The following is a 25,522-nucleotide window of genomic DNA, read 5'->3' as shown; positions in this document are numbered from 1 at the left end:
ATGAGAGTGGTCAGGAGGATGTTAAGAGCCTTCAAAGTGATTTAGACAGGCTTAGTGAATGGGCAAATACATGGCAGATGCAGTATAACATGGATAAGTGTGGAGTTTTCCACTTCCGTAGGAAGAACAGAATTGCAAAGTATTATTTAAATAGTGATAGGTTGGGAAATGTTGATGTACAAAGGGACTTGGGTGTTCTTGTACACCAATCACTGAAAACAAGCATGCAGATGCAGTAAGCAGATAAGAAGGAAAATGGTATGTTGGCCTTCATTGCGAGAGGACTTGAGTACAGGAGCAAGGATGTCTTACTGCAGCTGTACAGGGCCTTGGTGAAACCTGGAGTAGTGTGCGCAGTTTTGGTCTCCTTCCCTAAGAAAGGATATACATGTCATAGTGGGAGAGCAGCGAAGGTTCACCAGACTGATTCCTGGGATGGCAGGATTATAGTATGAGGAGAGATTGAGTCGACTAGGCCTGTATTCACTGGAGTTAAGGATGGGAGGGGTCTCATTGAAACGTATAAAACTCTGACAAGGCTGGACAGATTGGATGCAGTGGTGATGTTTCCTCTGCCTGGGGGGTCTAGAATAAGGTCACAGTCCCAGAATATGGGATAGATGAGGAGAAACTTCTTCACTCAGAGGTTGGTGAACCTATGGAAGGCTGTGGAGGCCAAGTCACTGAATATATTTAAGAAGGAAATAGATATATTTCTGGACTCTAAAGGCACCAAGGGTCATGGGGAGAGAGTGGGAGTATGGCGTCGAGATAGAGGATCAGCCATGATCATATTGAATGACGGAGCAGGCTCAAAGGGCCAAATGACCTACTCCTGCTCCTATTTTCTATGTTTCATAAGATAACCCCTTCATCCCAGGAAACAGTCAAGTGAACCTCCTCTGAACTGCTTCTAATGTAATTTTATGCTTTCTTAAGGAGACCAAAAATATACACAGTACTCCAGATGTGGTCTTACCAACGCCCTGTACAACTGTAGCATAACCTCCTTACTTTCATACTCGATTCCCCTTGCTATAAAAATGTCAACATTCCATCTACCTTCCTAATCACTTCTGCACCTGCATACCAACATTTTGTAACTCATGTACCAGGACACACACATCCTTCTGTACTGTAGGGCTCTGCAGTCTTTCGCCATTCAAATAACATACTGCTTTTCTATTCTTCTTGCCAAAGTGAACAAGTTCACATTTTCCTACATTATACTCCATCTGCCAAATTTGTGCCTACTCACGAACTATCCAAATTGATCTGTAGACTCTTAATGTCCTCTTAAAAATTTAGTTTTCTCCCCATCTTTGTGTTATCAGCAAATGTAGCTACTAGAGGCAAGAGAATTTGTCCAAAAATTCAGTAATAAGAGTTTTGTTGCAACAAGCAAAAAACATTTACTCAGGAGGGTAAAAGAGTAAGGCAAAGTTCTTTGATGACACCCCTGATAGTGCAGGGCTCCCTCAGTACTGCACTGCAGTGTCAGCCTTTGATTTTAGTGCTTAAGTGTCTGAAATAGGACTGGACCCCACAACGTTCTGACACAGAGGTGAGGATACTACCAACCAAGCCATGGCTGACAAACAAACCAAACTGAAAAGAAAGTAGTTTGCCCTTCTAGTGCAAGTGCAAAAGTTCAGTGAAGACCTGTAAAGTTTATCGGTTCAGATAAAACTGACACTTGGACAACAACTCAGTATTTGGGATTGGGAATTGCCCAGGTTTAGCACAATATATTTACCATTCCAAAGAAACCTGGTCGATCCTCAGGTACATGGATATCTGGGTAAACATTCTCCAATAACCATTTGAAGTTTTTACATTGTAGCTTCTCTCTGAGTTTTCTTCTCTCTGTTACATCACCATATGGCTCCTGTAAATCCAGAAACGTGGGGGAGAAAATTAAAGCCATGTCACAGTAACTTCAAAAATATGAAATGACAGTTATTTTGCCTCTGCATTTTTACCAATTTTAAACCAGCTTACTGATTCCTTACCTTTCAAAAATCAAAAAGTGGGTGTCTACACTTAATCAAGTTCAACTCCTAAAACAGGTACAATGCTTTAAGTTTTAAAATCAGCTATTGTATACTGGTAATATTGGAACACTGACTTAACTATACAACTTTAATGAATACAACTCACCAAACGGGCATGTGGATTTCTGTGAAAATACAGTTCTTTATATTCATCCATCCAGACTTCTGCAGCACGTACGCTATTTGCCAGGGCTTTACTCCTTGAATAAGGAGCTTGTTTGGGAAAAACATGACCTACATGAGAACAGGGATGAATTTCTAAGGAACCTCCACACTGCCATATCTGAAAAACAAACAAGTTGTTTTGATAGAATATACACAAATTTAGGTTTTAAATTGACTAATATTTTATACTCCCATTAGTTACATCTTGTATATTACATCATTTTCTGGACTTGCTCCAAATTGAATTTTCCATGCTATGATTCCTTAAACTTGAGCATTTCTAGGATGGGTTTTTTGGTGGGTGGGGGGAGAAGAGAGAATGGAGGGGGGTCGTGTATGAACTAGTGGTAATTAGGACAAGAGCACTGGCCAATTTTTCTCATTCCTTGCGCAGATGTTGAGATTAATTGCAACTTCCCACAACCATGACTGAGATTAGTGCACAGACTAGGGATCAGCGCCAAGGCGTCCCAGGTCTATATAACTCACCACCAAGCCAAGAGTAAATTTAGACATTTAGCTAGCAGAAGACCTTCATCTGAGGCATTAAAAAGCTTCAGGAACTTTCAAGGAATTGCTATGTGCCAAATACATTCACAGAATCAAAAATGCATTTAGTATCTTATGACATTACTAAGTATAGCATGAATTTAGGTACCTGTATGTAAACAGCAAAGAGTTTGTAATTAAATGATTCCTTAATGAAAATGATTTAAATTAAATACAGAATTGAAATAGTAATACCTGGGCACACCAGCACCAAATCTAATTATATTAACTTTTTCCCTTTAAATCAGGAAATGAGGCAAGGTAATTAAATCACAGGTCTGTCAGGAAACTGGCGTGACAGTTTTGAAAATTATTTTCTGCTCACCCCAGCCCCAACTATACTGCAATGAGGTGGCAATGGGTATGAGAAAATTAGGGGAAGATCAAATGTATGTCACTGCCATTACCAAAGCAGTACCTCAAGCAGGACGGGTCCCCTCTGGAAAATTAGCCCAAGACCATCTAATTTTTCCTCCAAAGTGAGGCCAAAGGAATTATTTTCCATTTAAAATTCAACATTTCTAATGTAAGGACAAATTAAGCTCTTACTCTGAAAGAAAATTCCAAGTTCTCTCCTCCCCAGACCTCCATTCCTGTGTCATACGTGCCCAGATACTCAAAGTACTTCTTACTGACAGCGAACAGTCCGCCAGCCATGGTGGGAGATCTGGTGAGATAGAGCTACTTCAATTATTTAGAAATAACTTTTATGACTGGATTCTAATCAGCAAAATACATGATCAAATTAGTAAAAGCTGTAATTTTAACCAATATTCCCATTTATCTGTTGAGATAATCTAAAGCACACTCCTCAAAGAACCAGTTCTTTGTGCTGATTATAAGCTAACATTTGAATAGTTCCATTAAGCATTAGTTTTAGATGGTTAATTTTAGGTCACATGCTGTTTATTAGACACAATGCTAATATAGTAGCACATATAGGTAAGGAATCACTTAATGAATAAGCTTACAACAGGGAACAAATAGCAAATTAATAGCTAGCTGACTACAAGACAGAAAGCAGGCAGAGGTAAGTGGTGGTTATTCAGAGTGCCAGATGGTAAAACATGGGGTCTCAAGGATCAGTGCTGGGACCACTGTTGTCCACAATTTATATCAGAATTGAGGCTTTGAAATCAAAAACACAATTTGAAATTTAGTGGCCATCACAGTCAACACTGAGGACTACAACCAATTACTTGAAGATACTAATAAACTTGTAGAATGGGCATATATTTGGCAAATGAATTCCGACATGGGTAAGTGTGGTACTACATTTTGCTAAGAAAAATAAGGAGGTGCCACATTAATTGGAAAACAAAAGTCCAAATGTGGTGGAGGAGCAAAGGGATCTGGAAGTACAAACACACAAATCACAAAGTTGTGACATAGTTCAATAAGGCCACACCAAAAGCAAATCAAGTACAAGATTTATTTCTAGAGGGATAGAATTGAAAAATAGAGATGTTAAAATTGTATCAAAGCTTGGTTAGGCCACACTTGTGTACAGTTCTAGTTGCTATGCTATAAAAAGCATAGCGAGACACTTGGAGAGATGCAAAAATGATTTACAAGGGTGATACCAGAACCACAATGTTATAACCATCAGGAAAGGATGAACAGGCTGGATGTTTTTTTCTCCTGAAAAAATGAAGGCTTAAGGAGTAACCTAACAGCAGTCTACAAAATTATGAAAAGCTTTGATGCAGTACACACAGAGGGTGTTTCCACTTTTGGAGAAAAGCAAAACTGAAGGCCATCAATCCAAGATTGTGAACAAGAAACCAGATAGGGATTTCAGAAGAAACGTCTTTAACTAGATGGTGAGAAAGTGGAATTCACAGAGCACAAGCAGGAGTTAAGACTAATAGTATGGATGCACTTAAGTGAAGCTAGAAAAGCATGAGAGAGAAGGAAACAGAGGGCTGTATTGATAGAGTTAGATGAGGAAGGAGGCTTGAAAATAAATTACAAACTTATATCATTCATTAAACACTAAATTTGTGTTTATACTAGAAGATACCACTCTCAAAACCATGAATAAAGTAACTTAGTAGAAAAGCACAGATCTAATGATTATGGAGGAGTGGAACCAGTGGGTAAACTACATGAAAAGAAAAATACAACAGGGGATCTTTCCTGCAAAAACAGAAGGCAAGATAATTTATCCAAAGATTATTAGAATGATTATTTAAATACATCACACAGCTCTCACGCATTGGCTTCAGGTCTGCCCACCTGGGGATGACAATTTCTCACAATGTGTCTAGTAGTATTTTTGTCATTTCAAAGGCCATGTTAAAAGTATTACAGTGGGAATTTATAGATTGTTTTCCTCAGAGATCTCTTCTGGGAATGTGCATGTCCATCAAACAAATTTCATAATCAACTATATCCTTCAATAAAGGTTCTGTGTTAGACATCCATTGTGGCAAACAAATGTCACATTTTCCCTCCAATTTAATTGACTGACAAACTTGTGTATTTTAAAATATTGCTAGCAAAAAAAAAATTAATCACCAAGTTCCTCCACGGATGGTGTCACATACAGCAGACTGCTTTAAATTCTCACAAAATTAAAATGAGTTCTAATATAACAGATGGCGTATCATTAGTATTAGTTCGGGAGGTGGGGCTTTCGGGGGGGGGGGGGGGGTGCGCGGCGGGGACAGGATGTATCTTACACATAGGTGGTACTAGAGCTTAAAATTTCCACTGTGATATAGAAGGTTCTAGCTTCAATCTCCAGTTGGTGCAGAGTTTGTTGATCATAGCCAAAATAATCCTTTAGGCACAACAGGCATCAGCACTCAGAAGCTGATGGAGAAGGCAAGGTGAGGCTCGGTTCTCAGTCCTGATTGCTATCTAGTGAGAGCTGTTGAAACGTGTGAATGTTAGTTGTGAACAGGATCCAGCAGCGGTGTGATGTTCCCAATGGTCTGTGACCAAGGATACATGAAAATGATTGTGAAAGTTTATGCTGGCTAACTCATCACTGTCTTAAAAGGGAGGAATAAAAACAACTTTCGCTTCATAAGAATGACTAAACTCTACCAGCTACTTTTGTTTTTAAATGATAAAAATGCTTGCAACGTCGCTTAATTCTGTGGTCCAGTTTATTATACACTGGATATATTCCTGCTAGCAAGCATGAACCAGTAGGGTGGACTAGAGAGATACCCCACCATCTGTATTCCAAACCCTACTAAGAGACAGGTACAGAGATATGCTTGCAGACTCTGAAAAAATTATCAGACCTACCAATCTTGATACATTGGAAACAAAATTTGGCCCAGTGGCAAATAAACAGCACCAGCCATTCAGAACAAAACACCTGCACATTAACTTTCTACGGGATATTGCACTGGAATTTACTTTGGACAGCCAAAATGGTATTGCATCTTCCATAGGGGATCTGGAACCTGTGTGAACAGGACAAGCAACTGTGCACCAGCAGCACAGAGTCTGAACTTTAGAACTGTTTGTTAAAGTGAAATACAGGGAAGAAATATGAGATTAACAGTGTGAGATAAGAGACAGAAAAAAAAAAGTGTTTAAAGAAAAATGTTCTTTTAAAATCTCCAAAAACTGAAAGAATGAGGCTCTATATCTGTAAAAGTCAATTTTCAGTGGCAGAGAGGTTGTTTGGCAGGAATTAAGACTTATCACATCATTAAAAGCTGGCTTACATTGGAATGGGCAAGCCCAGAGGGTCTCCTTATCCATAAGTGAAAGGCTGGAGGCCTTTCAAGTGGGAAGCCTGCTTAGCAGGGCCGAAGCCTACAACAAGTCAGTATATAAGGGGTGTGATGGAGGTCATGGTATGTGTGCATGCACATATTTGGGGTGGGGGGGTGGCGGTGAGGGTCGGATGGTGGTCCATATTGTTCTAAATTGTGGAAGGGGGATAGGATGGTGTTCAGGACAGTCGGAGCACACAGATCGCAGGGCAGTGGGGTGGGAGGTAAGGAGAAGGAAGGTGGCATATTAAACAGGAGTAAGCTTGTTGCTCCTGCTCCTTCTGGCCCATAAGCAGTATTGTAAAAGGGATTTAACTCATGGATTAAGCCTTTGTCACACCTTTAACTTGCCAAGTTTCCCAAGGCCCAGAGAACACTTTGGTTGTCACAATTGTAACAACCAACCTCATTATAATATTTAAATAATCAACCCTCTTCCTTTTAGGAAGTTGCCATACACACACCTCCTGCATTAAAACCAAAGTTGGCAGGTTCAGTTTCTGTTCTAGATTTTTTTTTGTACTTGAACCTTTGAGACGATCTGAACTTGTCCATTTTTGGGAACTAAGTTGTGTGTCTTAGTGTTTTTTTTTAATTCTTTCCTGGGATGTGGACATCATTGGCAAAGCCAGCATTTGTTGCCCATCCTGAATCGCCCCTTGAGAAGGTGGTAGTGAGTCACCTATTTGAACTGCTGCAGTCCATGTGGCGTAGATACCCTCACAGCGCTGTTAGGAAACGATTTTCAGGATTTTGATCCAGTGACAGCAATATAGTTCCAAGGCAGGATGGTGTGGCATGGGGGGCGGGGGGGAGTTTGCAGCTGGTGTTTCCATGCGCCTATTGTGCTGTCCATCTAGGTGGTAGAGGTCGCAGGCTTGTAAGGTGTTGAAGGAGCTTTGGTAAGTTGCTGCAAATGCATCTTGTACATAGCACACATTGTTGCCACTGTGTGTCAGTGGTAGCAGAAGTGGATCTTTAAGGTGGTGGATGGGGTGCCAATTAAGCATCTGTTTTGTCCTGGATGGTGTTGAGCTTCTTCAGTGTTGCTGGAGCCGCACTCATGCAGGCAAGTGGACAGTATTCCACCACACATCTGACTTGTGCCTAGTAGATGGACAGGCTTTGGGGAAGTCAGGAGGTGAGTTACTCACCACAGGATTCCAAGCCTCTGATCTGCTCTTGTAGCCACAGTATTTATATGGCTAGTCCAGTTCAGGTTCTGGTCAATGGTAACCCCCAGGATGTTTATAGTGGGGGTTCAGCCATGGGAATGCCACTGAATGTCAAGGGTAGGTAATTAGGTTCTTTCTTGCTGGAGATGGTCATTGCCTGGCACCTATATGGCACAAAGGTCACTTACCACTTAGCAATCCAAGCCTGAACTTTGTTCAGCTCTTGCTGCATATAGACATGGACTGCTTCGGTTTGAGTTGTGAATGGTACTGAACACTGTAATCATCAGCAAACATGCCCATTTCTGACTTTATGATGGAGGGAAGGTAATTGATGAAGCAGCTGAAGATAGTTGGGCCTAGGACATTACCCTGAGGAACTCCTGCAGTGATGTCACAGGACCGTGATGTTTAGCCTCCAACAGCCACAACCATCTTCCTTCGTGCTAGGTATGACTCCAAATGGTGCAGAGTTCTCCCCACGCCGCCCACCCCCAACCACTGATTCCCATTGACTTCAATTTTGCCAGGGCTCCTTGATGTCAAACTCGGTCAATATCTGCCTTGACATCAAGGGGAGTCAACTTTCACCTCACCTCTGGAATTCAGCTCTTTTGTCCATGCTTGGACCAACAATGAAATGAGGTCAGGAGTCCAGTGGCCCTGGTGGAACCCAAACTGAGCATCAGTGAGCAGGTTGCTGCTGTGAAAGTGCTACTAGATGGCACTGTGAATAACACTTTGCCGATGATCGAGAGGAGGCTGATGGGGTGGTAATTGGCTGGATCGGATTTGTCCTGCTTTTTGTGAAAATACTGGGACAATTTTCCACATTGTCAGGTGGATACCACTGTTGTGGCTGTACTGGAACAGTTTGGCCAGGGACGAGGCTAGTCCTGGAACACAAATCTTCAGCATTATTGCCTAAATGTTGTCAGGGCCCAAAGCCTTTGCAGTATCCAGTGCCCTCAGCCATTTCTTGTTATCTCATGGAGAGAATCAAACTGAATTGGCTGAAGACTGGCATCTGTGATGCTGGGAATTTCAGGAGGCAGCCAAGATGGATCATCCACTCGACATTTCTGGCTGAAGATGCTTGCAAATACTTCAGCCTCGACTTTAGCACTGATGTGCTGGGCTCCCCCATGATGAGCACAAAGCCTCCTCCTCCAGCCAAGTTGTTTAAATGTCCACCGCCGTTCACAGCTGGATGTGATAGGACTGCAGAGCTTTGATCTGATCCCCTGGCTGTGGATTCACTTAGTTCTGTCTATCACTGTTTGGCATGCATGTAGTCCCATGTTATAGCTTCACCAGGTTATCACCTCATTTTTAGGCATGCCTGGTGCTGCTCCTGGCATACCCCCCTGTACTCTTCATTGAACCAGATTTGATTCCTTGGCTTGATGGTAATGGTAGAATGAGGGATATGTCAGGCTATGAGGTTACCAAGTGTGGTTGAATACAATTCTGCCGTTGCTGAAGGCCCACTGCGCCTCACGGATGCCGAGTTTTGAGCTGCTTGATCTGTTCTGAATCTATTCCATTTAGTACAATGATAGTGCTAAACGACATGGTGGGGGGTATGCCAAGTTTGAAGACTTCATCTTCACAAGGGCTGTGCGGTGGTCACTCCTACCTATACTGTCATGGACAGATGCATCTGCAGCAGACAGATTGGCGAATACCAGGTCTAATAGGTTTTTCCCCCTTGTTGGTTCTCTCACCACACTGCAGGCCCAGTCTGCAGATATGTCCTTCAGAATTCGGCTGGGTCGGTCAGTCATGGTGCTACCAAGCCACTCAATGACGGACATCGAAGTCGCTAACACAGAGTACATTTTGTGCCCTTGCCACCTTCAGTGTTTTCTCCAAGTGTTCTTCAACATGGAGAAGTGCTAATTCATCAGCTGAAGGAGGGCCGTAGGTCGTAATTACCAAGTGATTTCCTTGCCGTTGTTTGACCTGATGGAAACCAGACCAGGTAAGAACAGCAGATTCTTTCCCTAAAGGACATTAATATAAAAGAACAGAAAGCAAGCAAGCACAAACTATCCATCAGACAAACTCATCCTGTTCAGATGCAAGACATACCTGCTAAAGAAACCTGCCCAGTTATGGGAGCATTATTTAAGTTTTTGACAAACTTGCGTTTTATACAGAATTGAGAGTCCTGGAGAGGAAAAAGATGCTTGCTGTGAAAGAGATCGGGCTTCCTGGAGGCTGTTTCAGAGGAGGTATGGGAGTTCCACATAAGATCAGAGAAGAGAGTGAGAACAAATATGTTACTCGACTGGGAAATGACTGAAGACTAAAGCAAAGATGAGCTGTGATAACCTTTGGTGGCATAAAGCAGCTGAATGTACAAAAAAACAAAGGGCAAAATTTTTAGTTCGGTGGGTGGGCACATACGCGATCTGCTTGAGCGTAAAATGACGCGCGTTGATGTTGGGCAAGCATCCTGACGTCAATGCGCATTTGCGTGATATTTCGTTCAGCGGGCGCGCGCCAGAGTCGGCAGCACACCCACCGACAATTAAAATGCCTATTAAGGCCATTAAGAAGATAATTGAGCGAAATTTTTCACTGCTTGTCCAACCTTACGGTTGGCGGGCAGACGAAAGGGCCAAACAGCTTTTGCACTTCTTAGGAAACCTCAACCACATGTGGGATGACATTTCCTATGTAAATAAAAATAAAATTAAAAATTAAATTAATAATATGTCCCTGCTCATGTGACAGAGTCACATGAGGGGACATGTTTTATTACATTTTTCATTTCTTTATTAATTTTTTTAACACTCATCTCCAAGGCAGCTCTGTGCCTCAGGGAGATTATCAAGCACGCACTCACGTGCACACACGAAGTTTGCGCTCATCCTGCTCGCAATTCCCCACCCCCCACCGCCCACACAGGCAGCCGCCTGCATTTCATGCTGGGCGAGCTTTAATTGGCCCGTCAGCGTGAAATCGCCTTCCGGCCTCAATCACGGGCGGCAGTCAGCTTCCCGAACCATCCCCACCCCAACCTAGCCCGCCCAACAAGGGCAAAATTCTGTCTAAAGTAATGGGATTTCAAAGTAACACAAGTTCAATGTGAAGAGGAGCTAATTGTAATGATTTATACTTTACAAGAGAAATGGAATTTCATTTTTTACCAAAAAAGCAAAAAGGAATTGCACAATTTTTGTTGCAGCAAATATAAGCCATTAGGTCTACTCTTGCAATACAGAATCTCCGAATCCCTTCATTTATTTTTATTGCCTTGTAGCATTCACCAAACCATTAGCACACACAATGCAGATAAAATTGTAGCTTTATCTGTTAGGGCTGGAGGGCTATTTATTTTATTTTAAAAGGAAGTTTTTCACCATTTTTTTTTCTAAAAATATTCTGAAGGAAAGGCAATACTGAATATATTTTAAAAAGACAAGCACAAAGTAGAGCAACAGGGAGTGCATCTCAGTTTGAGTTTTAAAGGGAAAAAACAATCTTGTTTTACTTGTTACTTTTGGCCTCAGTATTGCAGCCCCTGGAAAGGCAATATTGACTGGTATAGACACAAGCTACATCAATAGATGCAATGGTGCTAGAAAAGCCACAATTTAATAGATGTTTAAAAATTTAGACAATATCCTATAAAATGGCGACAATTTGTTTCCTAATGTATTGTTTGCAATGGTCATCGTGAATTAGCATTTGTAAAACTTTATTTTTTTTCGCTATTGCAGCATAAAATTCAGATATTTATTGGGATGCTTCAATAGTTTACAATGTATGATATGCAACGTCAGAATTGCAAATATAAACTTCATACAGAATTGCTATTAATGCAGCGTATGTTAAAATACATGATCCATTTTCTATTAATCTGCATATCAATTTATTAACTATTTTAGACAGAATTGAACACAAGTAGTTGTCAAATATCAGTTGTCTGTACAATATAGAAATAAACTAAATTAAAACAAAGGAAATACTGAAGCATCTATTAAACTGGAAATGTCACTAGTGACCACAAAAAATACTCCCATGAAAAAAATTTTTTTTTAAAGTTTATATGCTCAAAAAAACCAAAATCAGGCTGCAGCCTTACTCTGAATCTTCAAAGCAAATTCTCCAAGGCTGTTGTAATCTCTACATCCATGAGGATCAACCTGGAAATACATCTGTTCTCACTGCGGTTCAAGCTAGCTAGGTTCTGTCATACTATATAATAATTCATGTCTTATATATGGCCAATGCACTGTTTCTAGAAAGCTAATTTTCAAAAGAACCAAGCAGTATGATCTCTCAATTTGTTATTAGTGTCATGTTATCCATTTAACTTTAGTGAACTAGTATAAGAATTGTTAACGTTATTGTATTCATCCTATATCTACCACCATTAAGCAGTGAACTGCAACTCACCTAATCACATCGATTGGGGATCGCCTTCGTTTTCGTTCATGGTCAGGAACTACATGCCAAGTAAAGACCAGCCTCCAGTCAAACCCACCAATCTGCGGCTCTCCAGAATTTCCCAGGAACTCAAAAGTATTCCAGTCAATTACATCAATAACAGGACATACCACAGCACTTTCTTCCTCCAGGATTCTGTCAGAAGAAAACGCAAATCAAGGACTAGCACAAGCCACAGAAATGCCCTGCATATTCCCAATCATTGCAAAGGTTCTTGCTTTGAGCTGAAATGCTGCCAAATAATGCTGCATTATATATATCCACACTACTTTTAATAAATAGTTGATTATTGGGGAGAGTGTATTACAGCAGCACTAAAAAACCCTCAAACACCATCTTATGGCCAACATTAGGTAAACACCCTATTAACCAAACCTTGCCATTTGTGATTAAGTGAATTGGAAAAATCAAATAATAACTTTAGAAGGTTCAACAGATTGCTTCAAATATAACGCAAGGAAATGAAGACTCACAACTTCCACTATATAACTTAATATTCATGAAGCTGTTTCACTGAAGTAAAATCACAAAATTCTCCACTGAAAAAACATCACAGAATAATCACTAGTATATTAGAATAGTCCTCACTTTACCAGAGGGTCATTCTCAGTATTCTACTCACATCTTAATCTGTTAGCATATTTTTTTAAAGCAAGCTTGTATAACATATTCTCATGGAGGTGGCTATTCACTGTAGATTTGTGAGGCGAGGAGGAAAAAATAAAGAGCCATAACTTCCAACTAGCGTTGGAAAGAGGTGGCCCACAGGAATTAGAAGAATACATACTTACCTGCCCTTGAAAATTACGCTGACGCTTCTAGTTCACAGGAGCTGCTTGGGGCCTGCATCGAAAGGCTCATCGCAGGCCCAAGCGAAGGGCAGCTCCGGTGGATTCAAGGAGGCCACACCCCCTTTTTTTTTAAAACAGCATTTGCTGCAGTAAAGCAGGTAAGTTTAAAGGGCCTGTGAAATTGACACCTAATGCTAGATCACATTAGTAGTGTGTACTGTGTGCAGTTCTGGTTGTCATATTATAAAAGTGACATAGGGGGTGCAAAAAAGATTTACAACAATGATACCATAACTGGGGTCATACCTTTCAGGAAAGAATAAACAGCTCAGTCTCTTTTCTCTTGAAAAGAGAAGGCTGAGGGTGACCCGATAGAGGTCTTTAACATTGTGGAAGGTTTTGATAGAGGGTTGAGTTCTCATTTTAGGGACAGGACCCTTTTTAGGTCTTAACACTGCTCTAAGTAACTCTTTCGAGTACGTTCACAGTTCTTGACTTTTTTTTTTCCGGGAGTGGGACATGAACCCACAACCTTCTGACTCAAAGGCAAGGGTGCTATGAACTGAGCCACAGCTCTAAGTAGGTGCCTGACCGCCGATGCCATTGTCAAAGAGGGGGACAATTAGTGGTCCAATGGCACATCTGACATCTAATTAGGGGAGGTGAAGGTAGGGAGGAGGTGCAAATTGAATTGGTTTAAAGAGCATACAGCAGCCATTATTGTGGTCAGTGATTATTTAGGAATGGAGGGGAGAGACAGGAGAGCAGTGGGCCAGCAGAAGGTCAGGCTCCTATGCAAGGGCAGCCCCACAATTTACAGATGCCACCCTAGAAGTACTTTTAGAGGCAGTGGCAGCATGGCAAGTATTGACCAAGCAGGCATGGCTGGAAGGGTTTCCTGAAGTGAACAGCTGCAGCGTTCTCAGCAGGACATTGGTACAGTGCTGGAAACGCTTCAATGATCTTCTGAGAGCTGGCAAGGTGAGTGCAACATGACATCCAGAAGACAGACCTCCAGTTCTGTAGTGAACAGCACACCACAAGTTGAGCAGCCAGAAGGAACAGTGCTCAGGAACGTGGAATATATGATTGCCTGGGGCACTACTGCGCCATTGGCAAAGCTCACACCACAAGTACTTGAGGAGGTAACAAGGCAAAGAAGTGACGTGTTTGATCTGCTGTAGGTGGTGAAGAAAGGCACCATGGTCTTAATTCTCTCGTTCTTTACCTTTCAGGAGAAGAGCAAGCAGCTCCAAAGGGAGGGCTTGTTCAGGCTCTCTTGCAATTTGAACGTCCAGGGAGGGGGTGGCCCTTCACATTGCCTGGGTGGCAGCACAAAGGAAGTCTGCACTGGAGATGGGGATCTGTCAAATACAGGTTGAAATGATCCTACCATCTACAGGTGATGGGGATGCTTCCTTCCTCTTCATTTCCCTCCATGCCGAAACATAAGCTCAAACTAGCCTGCTGCAGCTCTGCAGAAGCAGGTGCTGACAGGCATGTGTTCCTAACCAGCTGTCTACTACAGTGCCAGGTGCGGAGGGGAAGCCAAGGTTTGCCAGTGTGATACTACCTTAAGCAGAGGAAGAAACAACCCAATGAGCACCTTCACATCAGTCAAGCGCAACCATCAACAGCCCAGATACACTCACCTAGGTGGAGCTTCACGCCATTTTAGAGCAGATAGCACAGGGTGACCAACACTTCACTGAGGTGGTAAGGGAAGCTGAGGCCACTGTAGGCAGTCCCCCTCAGAGGATGGGGGACAGACACAGAGATGCTTAGCTGAGCGCAGATGCAGAGCCTCAGGAGTCACAAGAAAGAAGGCTCCACTTTGGCCAGCAGGAGATGTGTACCCAAATGTCAACATTCCCAGAGACAGTGCATCGTCATGGGCAGACAATGGAGGAGTCCAATGGCGGGCTCTATGGCTCAGGCCTATGAGTGAATGAGCTCATCATTTAAGAGAGCGGCCAACCTCTGAAGAGGGCCAATCTCTGGGTGGAGAAATGCTGAACATACCTCCAGGGGGAGCAGTTGAACTGAATAGTATGGATGCATTTAAGGAGAGGCTGGGTAAGCATGAAGATGAAGGAAGTAGAAAGTTATGGTGATCGAATTGGACAAAGGATAGGAGGTTCAAGTGGAGCATAAATGCCAGCATGAACTGGTTGGGCCGAATGGTTTGCTTCTGCGCTGTAGATTCTACCTAATTCTACTTAATCAACACCCAAAAGCAACATGAACACTATTATGTTGGGACATACCAGAACAGAGAGTTCAATCTACCTTTCCAATAATGGTTCCAGCCAACCAATATGGCACTCACAATGGCAGTCCAAGAACGTCAAGACATCACCTGTTGCTATGGATGCACCCAGCAATCGTGCACGAACTAAACCTTCTCTCTTTCGTGCGCGGATCAACCGCACTTTGCGAAGACCAGCTACATAGTCTTCTAAAGGCTTCTTCAGGTGTTCTGTTAAAACAAATAGAAAATTAAAGGTTAGAAGTAAAGCATATGGGTTTCTGATTTGTAATAAGGCACTTCACTATATCAGACTCATTGTAGCAACACACACACACACACAAAACTGTTCTTAATACTTTCTTCAGTTACAGCTTTAAATCTCATTCATTGAGGCCTTTATGTGTGGGAGGCAATTTTTCTTTCACAAGATTCACACATCTTGAGCAGGAAGGAAAATTTCCACTTTACTTATGCAATAAAGCATATTGGAAACAATTTATACACCGGATACAAAAAGAAATTAATGAAAAATATTTTCAAAGGACAATGAGATAGAAGGATATTACTTCTTAAGAGTGTCATTATTTACAACAGAAGAACACTTTGGAATTTGTCTACATGGCCCAGCTTACTGTCATTGTCATTACCCTTCCCGTATTTATTGTATTTTAACAGCCTACAGTAATTCCAACAACTAGCATTTATATGTATTAATATATTTCTCCAGATGTTTCAGTAAGAAGGGTGGATGCCAAGCTTCTGTGGGAAATGAAAAGATGAGTTTTCAAAGGGCTTTTAAATGCAGGGTAATAGGCAGAGAAGTTTAACAAGGTTAATTCAGAAAGCTTTGTTGAGACTGCCAATGGTGGAGAAGAAAGGAACAGGAGATTGAGGATTAGGTACATAAGACTGGAGAAGGGTACAGCAGTAAGATGGGTCAATGCTATGGAGGGATTTGTACAGATTCAATGCATTAGAAACCATGATGCCATGGAGGAGAAAGGAGAATAGGTTAAGTTTGTGAAGGGTTCAGATTAGGAGACCACTGCAATTCTTGAGAAATCCTTGTGTAGAGCTATAAAAAGGAAACACCAACTTCCAAAATAAGTTACTTGCTCACACAACCAACTTATGTTCTCATATTTCGAACAAGAACATGGCCTTGTAGGATCCATATTTCATTTTCCCCTTCTTACCAAAGGGCATTAGTCCTGTTCAAGTTACTTCAAAGTAAAGGCTTTACACGTTAACGCAATGAACCCTGAAACTTCCTCCATCATCAAAATTGGGTGTCTGATTTGTTTTTCTATTTCCCCCTTGAAATGCTAATACTAATTCATATTCTATAGCCATTACAAATTTACATTCCTGCACTTCATCCTCCACCAACCTATTGGTGGCTTCTGCTGGTTTCATGACATTTTTAAAAAATTATATCCTCTTGTACAGCTTTTAAGTTTTGAAGTACCTTGCCAATTGAAGCAGTTTCTTATAATTATTGGCAAGATTCAGTCCGCCTTGAGTTTATCACCAACATAGAAAGCTAGAAAATAATCATTTTGTTGCCATCTTGTTAAGTTACCTCAGGCTGGTATTTATTCTGCAACCCAACATATGTAAAAACAAAATTAATTATTCAGATAATAGCTTCTCTAAACCTCTCTCCTCCCTTAATCAATAGCTCCTTAAAACCTCTCTCTTTGACCAAATATATATCCTTATGTGGCCCAGTGTCAAATTTAACATTCTTGTGAAGCTCCCTGGGATGTCTTACTACGTTAAAGATACATTTATATTGTAAGTTGTTGTTATATAATTAAACAGATAAGACAGTACTACATATTATAAGTTCACATATTTTGTACAAAATATTAAAGCAACCAAGCAGACTTAGCAAGCTAAGTGAACTTTCAGAAAGCTGTATGTATACCAGATCAGCAGTCACTGAACAACTTAATTACTACGCACTGGAAAAGGACAAATTTTTGTTTAAAAATTGTAAAACATGATGAATAGAATTTAAAATAATAAGAATATAGAGGTTGAAGAGCATGCTAAATTTGGAGCTTACTTTGCCTTGTCAAGCCAACATGAACATGGAATTTTTTCTATTGCAGAAGTACTGAAGTAAGAATGTTAAGCAAACCTTCTGTGAACAGTACCTCTCTGAGCTTTGCAGCACCATGGGAAACTCAATGAAAACTTTGAACAGCGTATTCAAGGATCAATAGATCTGTTTCCTCACCAAGCACTTCTCTGAAGATAGATGAAAAAAGAAAACTGCACCACTACCACTGGATTACTCCTCAGTTGAGAGAGAACTCAGAAGGAAGCAGCTTTTCAGGATTATTTGAAAGTATTTAGATGGCATAACTATTCTCAAACCCATCAACTTAAAAGTAGGCTTTGTAATTGCTACAAAAGCCATTTGCTTATCCATCAAGGATTTGAGGATTCAGAGACTCCTGAACCTTGAGCTCTGTTAAATTTAGCTCCATCAAAAAGAAAATATGTAAGAATATCTACAGCACGTTCATAATAGATCAGAATCTGAAGTAGCAAAGATAGCAAGCATGTTGACTGGAACACATTCATAGACCATAAGATCATAAGACATAGGAGCAGAAGTAGGCCATTCGGCCCATCGAGTCCGTTCCGCCATTCACTGAGATCATGGCTGATCTGCTAATCCTCAACTCCACTTTCCTGCCTTTTCCCCATAACCCTTGATTCCCTTACTGATTAAAAATCTGTCTATGACCCAGCCTCTACAGGCCTCTGTGGTAAAGAATTCCACAGGTTCACTACCCTCTGAGAAATGTAAGAGAAAGACAGCCAGGGAATTACGAGTAAAATGCAGCACTACACCAGAAGTACAACTACACCAATGTTGTAGCTTAATGTAGTTATGTTAGATTAGCAGCTTTGCATCATAAAAAAATAATTATTTGCTGTCAAAGTATTTGGTATATCACTGCATACTCCTCGAATCACCATGATTTTTCTTTAGCAATTGCTTAAAACTCCAGGCAATACAGACCTGAAGTTGACAGAATATGCAAAGTATGCACCAATGTACAAACATAAGAACACAATCTAGGAGCAGGAGTAGGCCCCTCGGCCCCTCAAGCCTGCTCCACCATTCAATAAGATCATGGTCAATCTGACTGTATCCTCCCGCCTACCCCCTTGTTAATCAAGAACCTATCTACCTCTGCCTTAAAAATATTCGAAGACCCTGCTTCCACTGCCTTTTGAGAAAGAGAGTTCCAAAGTCTTATGACCCTCAGAAAATATTTTTCGTCATCTGTCTTAAATGAGTGACCCCTTATTTTTAAACAATGCCCCCTAGCTCTAGATTCTCCCATTCACTCTATCCATGCCAATATGTTACCCCTTACACCATGAGCTTTTATTTCCTGCAATAACCTTTGATGTGGCACTTTATCAAATGCCTTCAGGAAATCTAAGTACCATACATCCATTGGTTCCCCTTTATCCACAGCACATGTGACTCCTTCAAAGAACTCCAATAAATTGATTAAACATGATTTCCCTTTCACAAAGCCATGTTGACTCTGTCTGATTGCCTTAAACTTTTCCAAGTGCCCTGCTATAACATCTTTAATAATAGCTTCTAACATTTTCTCTATGACAGGTGTTTGGCTAACTGGCCTGTAGTTTCCTGCTTCTACCTCCCTCCCTTTTTGAATAAAGGGGTTACATTTGCTATTTTCCAATCTAGTGGAACTTTGCTGAATCTAGGGAATTTTGAAAAATTAAAACCAACGCATCAACTATTTCACTAACTACTTCTTTCAAGACCCTAGGATGAAGTCCGTCAGAACTCGGGGGTTTGTCAGCCCGCAGGTCCAACAATTTGCTCAATACCACTTCTCCGGTGATTGTAATTTTCCTGAGTTCTTCCCTTCTTGCCATTACCTGATTTACAACTATTTCTGGGATGTTACTTGCATCTTCTATAGTGAAAACCGATGCAAAATACCTATTCAATTCATCTGCCATCTCCTAACTTTCCATTATTAATTCAGATCATTAACAGCATTTAGAAGTAAGAGTCAAGGAAGTATTGGTACTTAGATGATATGAAAGAGGAAAGCCTTGTTCTACTGGTTTATGCAATCTAATTTTTTTTTAATTGGGTCACTGCCCTGCATTCGTTCACATCAATTTGCAAAATCCCTTTGCAAAATAACTTTAATATATTGTATCCTAGCCACAGCATTTTAAAGAACAACTTCTGATAAAGATCACTTGGAGCATAATACTAATGCTACCATAAGGCAGAGCATTTGTAGCAAACAATAGCCCCTTTTCCAGCAATTGGAAGAGGAGGTGACATAGCCACTTGCTTGTATATAAGATATGCCCACAGAATATTTAAAAAGACTCCAAGTTGGCCAACTGCAAGGTAAAGCATAAGCTTAGTAGGACCCGATTAAATGGAACATCTTATGCAATTACGCAACCATAAATAGACATCAGATGCAGTCACTGAGCTTTAAAAGAGCTAGGATTCACCGAGACATCGGGGCTAGGAGAAAGAAAAAAAGATTTGCCGCTAGAAGTCTTGGAAGGTCTGAGTGTAGTGTCTGGAAGCAGAACAAGTTTGGTGGAGCTGCACAAACATTTACAGAAAATAATTTCTGCTTAGAAGCAATAAAACCAGACCAACAGCAGAATTTTATTTTTAATCAGGAATACTTACAACTGGATAAATAAAATGACTGCAGAAGCACATAACTTCAGATAATATCACATGGACAACCGTTATTTGACCTTTGGGTTATATTTTGGGACTAAATGATATGGGGAGAAAAACAGAACTCAAAAATTCCATTCAGTATTTCGCCTAAAACTGAGCATATAACTCAAATAGAATCTTTAAGGAATTGCTTTACAAGTAGAAGCCAAATCTGTGTATATAAACATGCATTTGTTTCAAATAAGTAAGGGAAACTTTGCAATTAACAAGACTGTATCTACCTCGATCACTGTAATCATCCACTATGATAAGCTCTCTCAACAGAATATCAGGTGAAGTATCAAGAACGCTGTGTACTGTCCGCAGGAGTGTTGACCAGGCCTCATTATAAAATGCTATTACCACAGAAGTGGTTGGAAGGTTTCGATAATCATACTTCTTCTCTTTACACCTGAAGATATAACATAATAAACATTAAAAACAATATCATGTACATTTGCAATAGTATTGCAACATATTACGCACATTTGGCACATTCATTACATGTATTTCACACAATATGAACATTCTGAAAACAGACATTACCTGTAGTTTGTTTTTACTGGGATAGAGCGCCTCAAATCCGGCAACCTCGGAACAGAGTCCAATTTCAGTACTTGTTGATTTTTGGAAAAAAATCAGAACCCGTTAATTCAGCAAACAGGGAACACAATATGATTCCTCTTCTCTCTGGGTTGATGGGGTCAAGGGTCACTAAGCCCAGTGTTCGGACGACGCCGGTTTTCAGGTAGCCGGATTTGAGGTGTTATACCTGCATCACCATCCTCCCATTCCCAAGTAGAAGTATGAAATATATTCAACGTTCTTTTAAGATTTTCTGGCTCAAAGAAATATTTAAAATGTATCTTCAAGTGTAATCACAAAATAATTGCACTTTATTGATCCTAAAAGATAATTTAAAGGAATTCATAATTGTGAGCGCAGTTATCTTTTTCATAGTCATTTTTACTTTACTTCCAAATCAATTATTTATGTATAAACTGAATTCAGATCCTCAAACTGCCATGATGGGACTGGAACTCATGTTCTCCAGATTATTAGTCCAGGCATCTTAATTATAAATCCAATAATATAAAACCACTTGACTACCATACATTCAACCACAGATAAGAAAATCTTGAGCAATTTTATCCAGTGTGTAACTGAGTCAAACAGTCCAAGGAGGTTTCAAATTCAACTCTGCTCTGTACGAATTTGGCAGGCTGGATTTGGCACTCACTGCTGGCATCGAACAAAGCTGCCAACAGAAATCTAGTGAGCTCTATGTGAAATTTATCTTTCCCAACATTAATTTATTTTTGACACCAGCTCTTGGGGCTCTCAGGCATCCAACAACTCTGATGTCACCAAACAGGTTAAGCAGCCAACCACACTGAAGATTCGCACAGATAACAAAACTAGAAGCAACAAGTAAGTTTTATCATTCACGTTGTAAAATTTTACGGAGAGTGAAATAAAGATCAGGAAATACACAAGATTGAAGTTAAAACTTGAAATATCAAGCTTCCAAAAAAAAGTTATTATTTGAAATGGAGAATGGAGAAGTTTGGCATTCCAGGGATATGAAATTAGTTTCTCAAGGCCAGGAAGATGGTTCAGCAATGATTATGGCTTACGACGTCATTAACAAGGTGCAGCCAATCGAAGAATTTTGACAGCAAGAATGATAATGTGAAACGTGCAAGTTCATGTTCAGCAATTTCTAATTGATTTCTATTTTCAACAGCACACCATACAGGTCATAATCTCAACTAGTTATTTATCACAATAAAATGATTTCAAGCAATGAGAAAATAAGTTGAGAAAAAAATTCCTGCGTGGTAAAACTTTCACCCTTAACCTCAAGAGACTGAAGCTTTAAAACTTCAGATGTCATTCTATATTATTTCATTTTAAACGATTGCATACCACACATTACATTTTCATGGTCCTAACAGCACAGTAATCTCTGTAGTATAGCCTAAATCCTTATCTGCTTTAGCCATCCAGCTCTTTTTAAGAGGATTTAAAAACACATGAAAACCTTCTTTATCTATCTGGGAGTTACTTGGGTTTTGGGATGGGGTTATAGTGAGATTTCTGGTCTTTTAGAGCCTTATTTGAACATATTTTGTACTTTCCTCTGATTCTACAAACTTTTTAACTGAAATAACTCCAGGTGGATTCCCATAAAATTGCCCTGACCTCCAAATAGAATCTGATCCCAGCCCAAACATTGCTAGATCCTACACTCACCTCAATCTCATACAACTCAATACTCCTCTCCCCACTCCTCACAGATGCTCAGCATTCCTCTTCAGTACTTCTAGACAGGAACGTCCAATGTTTGCAACCACAGAATCCCAGCACTACTGGATGTGATAAAAGTAAAATACTGCGGATACTGGAAATCTAGAACAAAAACAAAAATACCTGGAAAAACTCAGCAGCATCTGCGGAGAGGAATACAGTTAACATTTCAAGTTCGAATGACTCTTCATCAGAACTAAGGAAAAATAGAAAAGAGGTGAAATATAAGCTGGTTTAAGGGGGGGTGGGACAGGTAGAGCTGGATAGAGGGCCAGTGATAGGTGGAGATTGCCAAAAGACGTCATAGATAAAAGGACAGAGGTGTTGACGGTGGTGATATTAGCTAAGAAATGTGCTAATGGAGACATTAAGGGTGGAAAGCAGGACGAGCAAGGGACAGATAGCCCCAGTGGGGGTGGGGTGGGGGAGGAATCGAAATAGGCTAAAAGGTAGAGATAAAACAATGGATGGAAATACATTTAAAAATAATGAAAATAGGTGGGAAAAGAAAAATATATATAAATTATTGGAAAAATGGGGACCAGAAAGGGGATGGGAAGGAGGAGAGAGTTCATGATCTAAAGTTGTTGAACTCAATATTCAGTCCGGAAGGCTGTAAAGTACCTAGTCGGAAGATGAGGTGCTGTTCCTCCAGTTTGTGTTGAGCTTCACTGGAACAATGCAGTAAGCCAAGGACGGACATGTGGGCATGAGAGCAGGGTGGTGTGTTGAAATGGCAAGCGACAGGGAAGTCTGGATCATGCTTGCGGACAGACTGAAGGTGTTCCGCAAAGCGGTCACCCAGTCTGCATTTGGTCTCTCCAATGTAGAGGAAACCGCATTGGGAGTAGCGAATGCAGTAGACTAAATTGAGAGAGGTGCAAGTGAAATGCTGCTTCACTTGAAAGGAGTGTTTGGGCCCTTGGACGGTGAGGAGAGGGGAAGTAAAGGGGCAGGTGTTGCACCTACTGCGGTTGCATGGGAAGGTGCCGTGGGAGGGGGTTCAGGTGTAGGGGGTGATGGAGGAGTGGACCGGAGGGAACGATCCCCGCGAAATGCCGCCAGTGGTGGTGAAGGGAAGATGTGTTTGGTGGTGGCATCATGCTGGGTGACCGCTTTGCAGAACACCTTCGGTCTGTCCGCATGATCCAGACCTTCCTGTCGCTTGCCATTTCAACACACCACTCAGTGAAGCTCAACACAAACTGGAGGAACAGCACCTCATCTTCCCACCCGCCTTTAAACAAGCTTATATTTCACCTCTTTTCTATTTTTCCTTAGTTCTGATGAAGAGTCATTCGGACTCGAAACGTTAACTGTATTCCTCTCCGCAGATGCTGTCAGACCTACTACTGGATGTGAGATGTGCACAGTCACAGACTGGCTCGATATAGCAGTAGTTTACTCATGGGAACTGTCTTGGTGCTCTTCAAGGGGGCCGTTCATTGGCTTTAAACAGCAGAAATTGCTTTCAACCCCTTGCAGCTCCAAGTGACAGCTGCAAATGTCGCAAAACCTCTTTTCAGTGCCACCATTTCCCAGCCCCAACGCTCCAATCTATCAGGAGAATCCTCCCAGTTCTCTCACACCAAGAAAATTGCTCCTTCAATGGGTGCACAGCCCATCTACCATCATCCCAGTGGCGCCACAACCAAGGCTCTACAACCATCATGCACTTCAATCCCCCGTCACACTCAAGACTTCACGGCTGCTTATTGCTATTCAAAGGCCGAAGGAACTGCTGCCTGCAAACTTCTAAATTCCAAAACTCCTCTTACACGCCACCATTCTTCCCAATAACCCCTTTGATCCACATCAACACCTCTCCACACACAGTATTTCTAACTGCCTCCCACTCACCTACCACTTGAAACAACTTTTCACCGTCTTGATAAAGATTCTGGGCTTCAAAGTAATACATTAAGTATTGTATACAGTTAAACAGGTTATTCAAATTACACAAAAGTAAACACTACAACATTGAAAAGGATGCTAACACTCCACATTAATTTGTTAAAAACAAAACTACTTATTGATGCACTATAGATTAGTCATCCTGAAAATGTTACATAATACACACCCTCTGATCAAGGTTCCAAGAGATCCAGTAGGACTAATAAAAGCTGGAGCAGGATTGCCTAGTAACTATCCCAATAGCACAACTAACCCAAACTAACCTTATAGTACAGCACTAGAGTACTCAGCTTCGAAACAAAATGTCATGGGTCACAATTGCCTCTTTGGCACTTGACCAATCTAATTGTGAAATACAAACTCAAATCAGTTTTTGGCAAGGTTGCTGGATTATCTGAAGTTGCCAGTAGGCTATCTACCTATGTAAAAGTCTGAACAGCATCCAGCTTTCTCTCCACCCTGCAAAAAAATAAAATAAATCAGGCTCTAAGAAAATTGCAAGATCAAATGCAATTTATCGGTCATTTCTCCTTGGGGCAATGGGGGGTGGGGACATGGTGGTGGTGAGAGGGAGGATCAACGTTTTGTTTTTCCACAAATGGACGAATAGCTTGCCTTCTAACCAGAAGTAAATTACTAATCTTCTATTACAAGCTGCAAATGCTGCAGTATTTAATTGATTGTGGGAATATATGTTGCTATGTAACTGAACAAAATCATATCCTTTTGACTTGATAGGATCACACTGCTTCCGCCGTTCCATAGACTCCTATCATGCCTGAGCCAGTTCTTTGAAAGAGCCTTCTTTCAGTTCTTCTGAGAGGACTTTTGCACATTATTTGAGCATATTTGCGTCTATAAAAATACCAAGGTGGATAGGGCAGATAAACAAACTATTTCTGCTGGTTGGGGAGTCTCAGGCTAGGGAACACAGTCAAAAAATTAGAGCCAAGTCCTCCAGGAGTGAAATTAGGAAACACTTCTACACATAGGGTAGAAGTAGTTTGGGTCAATCTTTCACAAATAGCAATTGATGTTTGATCCATTGATAATTCTAAATCTGAAATTGATAGGCTTTTGCTGATCAAAGATATTAAGCAATGTGGGAAAAGACATTTGTGGAGTTATGTTGTAGATCAGCCATGAACTCACCGAATGGTGGAACAAGCTCAAGCGACTCAATGGCCTACTCCTGTTGGGAGGAAGAATAATACTTATCGCTTAAAAAGGTACAAGTCTAGGTGGGATAGAGGAACAAAGGGATCTTGGGAGTACAATTACATTAATCACTAAAAGTTACATCACAGATTAACAAGGGTGTTTAAAAAAAGCAAACCACGTACTAGG

The 25,522-nt window shown here is 40.9% G+C and overlaps 1 protein-coding gene across 1 annotated transcript in view; it reads right to left on the bottom strand.

Annotated features, from left to right (window-relative positions):
• Window positions 1–25,522, bottom strand: part of galnt12 (UDP-N-acetyl-alpha-D-galactosamine:polypeptide N-acetylgalactosaminyltransferase 12) — a 63,507-nt gene that overhangs the window by 15,009 nt on the left and 22,976 nt on the right. Inside the window, exons 2-7 of the mRNA XM_078538742.1 lie at window positions 20,194–20,363; window positions 15,225–15,414; window positions 12,094–12,279; window positions 3,318–3,435; window positions 2,161–2,337; window positions 1,757–1,888 (exon numbers count right to left, since the gene is read on the bottom strand). Of these exons, the coding sequence (XP_078394868.1) occupies window positions 1,757–1,888; window positions 2,161–2,337; window positions 3,318–3,435; window positions 12,094–12,279; window positions 15,225–15,414; window positions 20,194–20,363 (973 nt within the window). The remainder of the gene's footprint in view (window positions 1–1,756; window positions 1,889–2,160; window positions 2,338–3,317; window positions 3,436–12,093; window positions 12,280–15,224; window positions 15,415–20,193; window positions 20,364–25,522) is intronic.

The sequence above is a fragment of the Cetorhinus maximus genome, chromosome 3 (assembly GCF_964194155.1).
Source record: "Cetorhinus maximus chromosome 3, sCetMax3.hap1.1, whole genome shotgun sequence".
Classification (NCBI taxonomy): Eukaryota; Metazoa; Chordata; class Chondrichthyes; order Lamniformes; family Cetorhinidae; genus Cetorhinus; species Cetorhinus maximus.
The sequence above is the reverse complement of the archived record's forward strand: the minus strand, read 5'-3'. Positions and strand labels throughout refer to the sequence as shown.